Source organism: Apis dorsata, unplaced genomic scaffold (assembly GCF_000469605.1).
Source record: "Apis dorsata unplaced genomic scaffold, Apis dorsata 1.3 scaffold_251, whole genome shotgun sequence".
Taxonomy (NCBI): domain Eukaryota; kingdom Metazoa; phylum Arthropoda; class Insecta; order Hymenoptera; family Apidae; genus Apis; species Apis dorsata.
Window position 1 is genome coordinate 124,226 of NW_006263529.1, and position 6,503 is coordinate 130,728.

Here is a 6,503-nt window from a genome sequence, read left to right on the forward strand (position 1 = left end):
CTCAATAAACTCGAAAGTTTCAAAACGCACCGACATAGTATTTGGATTGAAAAGAAAAATTACGTGCATTGCACTTTGAACTCGTTGAGAATATCACTTGGGAAATGTGAACTTTCTACAAGTGTTCCAATCATGAATAATAAAATCCTTAGAAATTTTACAGTTCAGATCTTTAAATTTACAATCGCCATTATAAAATTTCCAAATAATTTTGTATACAAGATTTTCTCTATCTTATTTTGAAAACTTCTCACGGACAAGACTGATTTAATTATCATATAGACTCGATTTGATTTTTATTAATTAATTCTTTAGAGATACATCTTTGAAGACAAATACAATGATATAATTTAAAAAAAATTATTTTATAATATTTGTTTTTATTTTCATATATCTTCTAATTGATAATCTTATTCTTTTATTTAAAATAGTATATATATTTTATTAAAAATTACAAAAATTAAAACAAAATATATGAATATAAAAATCAAATCAGTTTAAAAACAAAAATTTAACATGGAAGATCTAAAAGATATTTTTCAAGATTATAATAAAATAATATTTTCTAATATTGTTAACTTTAAAAACGTGGATATCTTTTCATTGAAAAAAAAAATAAAAAAAAGAAAAAAAAATAAACGAAATGTTTTTGTGATGCTATTAAAAAAAAAAAAATTTCACGGGAAATGAACAATTTTGGTCGACATGTATAAGTGTGTATACTTACATCCTGGTGATCATAGCATCGAAAAAGAGCAGGATGATGACATCACAAAAAAAGGAAACAACGTCCAGGTCATCGTTGCAAATGTACACGTGCAACGTCAACCACGTTTTACGAATTGTATTTTGTGGGTAAAGGTACAAAGCTGGTAATGTGTGGTATCTAGACTGATAATTACGGAAGGGGCTCGAGCGAACTTCCGCTCAATAAAATCTACTCGATGAACAACACTTACTTCGACTGATGCACTTATATATATATTATATTGCATTCATCTAAATAAAAGATGAAACTTTTTTTCAAAAGTATCAATCAATCATCCATTCATGATGAAAACTTTAAAATATTCAAAATTTAATTTCGTTTAACTATTTGTATCTTTTATAAATACCTAAAATTTTTATATTTTTTGATAATATTTAAAGAATAATAGAGATCGAAATTTCATAGAAATTTAAATTAAATAGAATCTGAAAATTTAAAAGTTTAGAAATTCGAAAGTTACGAATATATAAAACTTAATATACTTAAATTGATGCCATATTAATAAATGTAATAAATAAAAAAGTTAGATTAAAATCAGTTGAATTGATATAAATAGTCGATATTTCGAACATTTCTTCACGACAATAAAAATTATTATTCAACCACTTTTTCATAATGTAAAAGATTACTCGTTGTAACTAATTAAACATACTTATAATTAATATTAAAATGAAGATAAAAAAAATTATAGAAGTTCGCTCTTTCAGAACGAATATGATCTTGAAATCAGAATATCTTACACTTTTGTATATTTTCAAATTACATTTTGCAAGACAATATCCTACTATTTATAATTAAATATATAATTGATTAAGATTTGAATATTAGGAATAAAATATTTATCATTAATTTAAAAAATGAAATTAAAAAAATGAAAAAAATAGAATTATAAGTCTTTTAATACTAAAATATTAAAATAATTAAATCAATCTAGAAATTATACAATTATCAAGGAAAATTAATAATAATAATACTACATTCTCTTAATATTAAAAGTCTTATTAAAGATAAAATTTGCACTAACAAAATGAGAATTTTATAATTTATTATTTTTTTTCTTGATATCATAAATATTTTTTAATCTTATTAAAATATAGTATAATATTAAATAAATATAAAATAGATAAATATTAAATGTGTATGAATTACTAAAAATTTACATTTTAATAAAAATAAAACTTTTAAAACTAATTGATATTCGTATTCATTTTGTAATTTTCATATTGTAATTTTATATTATACAAAAATAGATAAAATTCAGAAATTAATAGAATCGCTAATTTCATATAATTTAACTATACCGGAAGTTTTATAATTTATTGATCATGTAAAACTAGCTCGGATCTTTTTTATCAATCAAACTGGTGTAACCAGATTTACCATTGAATCTTTCATTGAGTCATTTAACTTAACATTTACTTTTAAATTTCATTAGATTTAAAATTTAAATTTAAATTTATATTATATTTAAAAAATTTCTAAACAATAGAGAAATTTAATATTAAATTAAAAAAATTTAATATTTAATACTAAAAATATAATAAATATTCTAAACATTTTTATATCAATTATATATATATATATAATTTTAATTAATTTTTATTTTTAATGTTACTCTCTAGATAATAAATATTTACAATATGAAATAAATGTATATATTTTTAATATTTTCTAATATTTAATTATAAAATAAATAATAAATAATAAATAATATTAATATATGAACAAAATATTGTATGTTTTTAAATTGAATTTAAACGATTAAAAATATAATATTTTTCAATAACATCTTAAATATTTTAAATCCTATAAGATTATATAAGCTTGTGATAATAATAATCCAGAATTCAAAAGCGATGATTCTTGGAAGATTCGGATAACAGTATAAAACAGAAATGTCAAAATAACTGACCTCACTGGTTGTTCACAAAACGTTTATGCAGTTAGTAAGCTGATTTATTTTCAGTATTATTGTGGTATCTTTTCTAATTAGATAATCACTATTTTCGAAACCACAAAATGATTCATAATTTTGAAATTGTTTCGAAAAAATAATCGAAATTATAGTGTTAACTGAAAAAAATTGTTTTTTTTCAGGTTAGAAAAATCTGATCACAGTACTGCTAAATAGCGACACTGATAAAAGTAATTTTTCACGCATGCGCAATTATCATGATTCAACTTCATTTATAAAGAAAATAGTTTTATATAATATTTATAAAAGTATGTTAAATATTAATACATGTTTAAAATTAAGATTAACTACTGCTATTAATATTTGTAAGGATAATTATTAAATAGTACATTAATATATAATTTAAATAATATTTCTATGATATATGAAGTAAAAAATAATATTATAATGAATTAATGTGCGAAAAATTATATTTATTATAATTTTACTAGTAATTGAGATATATGTATCTCTTTGAGTAAAATATGATAAAAAAAGAAAAAAAACACTTTTATGAAAAATATCATTTTCTACTTCGTAAATATATGTAATAAAAATTATTAATTAAAAATTAAAAATCTCATGCAAACTTTCATAAAACATTTTACTATAATGCAATATATGAAAATATGTAAGTATGAAACAAATATATGATCAATAAAATAAACTTACTTTTCTTAGCTTCTCCAATTCATTAATATCCGCAGAGGATTGAACACTCTGTAAAATAAAAAATATAGATAAGGATCAAAATTATATATAAAAATATTTTATTAGTCTATAAGTAATTATAATATAATTATTTTTGTTATTATATATATACGAGCATGTAACTAATAATCAATATAAGGGATGATTTACATAAAAAATAAAAATATTGCTGTACTAAAATAATTTATATATAAACGTATATATATTGTATCATATAAATAATTTATATTTATTATCGTAATATACTAATTTATATTTAAAAAAGTATTTACGTCTAACGAAAAATATATAAATAATTTGATTAATTTAGAAAATAATATTTACTTCTTTTGTTCTTCGAAGGTTGGTATTGTCCTTATTAAAAACATGTTTATTGTCCACAATGTTCGTTATTTTATTTTCAAAATTTACAAGGGAAAAGAAATTATTGTTTTTAGTATTTGTTTCTGTTTCTTCATCAAAAGCGTTGTCAAGAAGCTCATAATCCAATGATTTTGAGTCACGGCAATTGGTCACAAAAGAACGCGCGAAGCTACTTTTGAAGAAGTGTTCCAGCGACACTTCACTTCCAAGTGCAAACTCCACTCTTTGTGTATCGCTCATGATTCTTTAACAAATCTTGCAATCGTTCACAATTACATAAATTTAATCTTTCTAAATTGAGGTTATTCCCTTTCAAAGTATAATTCGAAGACTAAATGATTGCAAAAAAAACGATATTGTATTCACATTCCGCGAACACTATTAACCAATGATTATAATAAGAAATGATTCTATAATCTTTATTATTTTCACGATTTTCATTTGTTTTCCAAAGCCACGTCGTTTTATATACAAACATTAATAATTTATTTCGCGATGCACATGGAATTAGAAATTGTATAATTATTAAGAAATTCGTTACACACAACACTCTTGAAACGAATAGTACGCTTGTGCGTGTCAAACTGACAACGAAATCATTCCGTTCTATGAATCAAAGTCTGAATCTGAACGCTGTATAGTGAACACTAAGAATGAAAACACCTATAAGAAATCATATATTGCACATGCGCTCTACAGAATACAATTTGTTTGATTATATTAAAATTTTCTAATTTTATACAGATATATTGTTGGTAAGATATTTTCTATATATTTTATATATACTTATATATTTATATTATAAATAATATTAATATTTATCTTAAAATGTATTCATAAATGATATTTTATTTATAAAAAATTATGAAATCTATTTCAAAGTAATATTATAAATATAGCATTACATTAACATTAAATAAATTTATTAAAATATAAAAAATATTAATACAATATTAATACAAACTTTAAAATATTTTTGTTTTTTAAGATATTTTTTTTAATTATTTTAATTAATCATGTGTCGTTAGATGTCGCTAGTAGTCCATTGATTTTCAATGAAACTTTCCGTTCTATATTGAGTATTTAATGATTTAATAATTATTAAATTATTTAATTATAGTGATATTTTTTTAGTCGTATATAAGGTATAAAAAAATAGTAATATATTATGTTTTAAATATATACGCTATTATATTTTATTATTTCTATATAATTTTGTAAATAAATAAATAATATGCATTAAGAATTATTTAAACAAATTGTGTTTTAAATTTTAATTTCCTTTATATTAATCAATTTCGATTATTATAATTGTTAATTAAATATAATATTGTATATTAATAATTTAAATTATTAATGCGAAATTAATTTTCTGAAAGGTTATCTAATAATATAACCTCTAATGATCAGATAAAACTTTTGCATGAAGAAGATAGATTCGTATAATTGCATTAACTTAATATTATTTATGTAAAAAAAAATTATTTATTTAAAATATATTAAACATTTTAAGAAATGCCACGATTACCATTACATCCTTCATCTGGAACTGGCATTTCTAATTTATGGCCTAAAACAATACGATGTGTTCGTTACGGATGTGCCAATAGACCTTTCTTTCATATTGTTGTTATGAATGTAAGTTTTTATAAATGATTTTCAATTTCAGCTATTACTTTTCATACTACTTAATAAGACTTCATAATACTTAACTTCATACTACTTTTTTAAGAATAAAAGATTTTTTAAGAATAAAATGTTATTTTATATTTATTTTATAATTGTATAATCATATGTACAATTTCACAAAATTATTTATTTTTTATTGTCAATTATGTATATTTTTTTCAACAATTGAGTTTATATAATGTTTTTTTTTTATAATATACATAAATTTCAAATTTATCTTTTTATATTTATATGGATAAATTTATAGTAAAAAAATTTCTGACAAATTTATCAATATAAATATATAAATATTATATTAATAAATATATAAATATATTTTATTTCAGACTAAATATAGACAACATAAACCTCCAATAGAACAATTAGGCACATATGATCCCATGCCAAATAAATATAATGAAAAAATAGTTGCTTTCAATTTTGAACGTATACAATATTGGTTGGGACAAAATGTTAAAGTATCAAAACCAGTAGCAATACTTTTAGGACTTGCAGGTTTTTTTCCAATACATCCAAGAACATATATGACATCATGGAGGAAACGAAGAGCTATTGAAGAAGCTAAAGCAAATGAAACATTAGAATCAGAAACAGAAACAAAAATAGAAGCTATAGGCTAACATCTTTTAGTTATTTTATATTATATATTTAATTTGTAAACAATGTAAGCATTTAAATAAAGTTATTATACAAAATAACATATTAAAAATTGATTTAGTAATGTATTAATAAAATATTAATAAAGAATAAACTAAAATACTTATAATAAAAAAAAAATAAAAAAAATTATAACTTTTAGTTTTAATATATTTATATGATAATCCAATATAATAATAATATTATAAGAATTATCGTTTAACATAATACTTAATATAATAATTAAATATTAATATAATAATTATAAATTAATAATTAAATATGCATATATATTTTAAATATTATAGATTTTGAATATTTTAATATATAATATAATAATTAATATATAAATTAGATAATATATAATTAGATTACATTTAA

The 6,503-nt window shown here is 19.9% G+C and overlaps 2 protein-coding genes across 4 annotated transcripts in view; one reads left to right on the plus strand and one right to left on the minus strand.

Moving 5' to 3' along the window:
• The window catches only part of LOC102672618 (transcription factor stalky-like), a 16,743-nt gene extending 12,337 nt beyond the window's left edge, over positions 1 to 4,406 (minus strand). The window contains exons 1-2 of one of the 2 annotated variants that reach the window (XM_006616150.2): positions 3,759 to 4,406; positions 3,396 to 3,443 (exon numbers count right to left, since the gene is read on the minus strand). In XM_006616150.2, the coding sequence (XP_006616213.1) occupies positions 3,396 to 3,443; positions 3,759 to 4,037 (327 nt within the window). In that variant the 5' untranslated portion in view covers positions 4,038 to 4,406. The remainder of the gene's footprint in view (positions 1 to 3,395; positions 3,444 to 3,758) is intronic. The other variant, XM_006616152.2, reaches the window with a different exon arrangement.
• A 426-nt stretch (positions 4,407 to 4,832) lies between these two features.
• LOC102672396 (probable 28S ribosomal protein S16, mitochondrial) lies at positions 4,833 to 6,195 on the plus strand. Of its 2 annotated transcripts, XM_006616149.2 has the most exons (3): positions 4,833 to 4,942; positions 5,311 to 5,435; positions 5,813 to 6,195. In XM_006616149.2, the coding sequence occupies exons 2-3, from the start codon at positions 5,313 to 5,315 to the stop codon at positions 6,104 to 6,106; spliced, it is 417 nt and encodes a 138-aa protein (XP_006616212.1). In that variant the 5' UTR covers positions 4,833 to 4,942; positions 5,311 to 5,312; the 3' UTR covers positions 6,107 to 6,195. The 2 variants fall into 2 exon arrangements, with proteins under 2 accessions (XP_006616212.1, XP_006616211.1); XM_006616148.2 differs by lacking the exon at positions 4,833 to 4,942 and having other exon boundaries at positions 5,209 to 5,435.
• Positions 6,196 to 6,503: the final 308 nt, after the last annotated feature.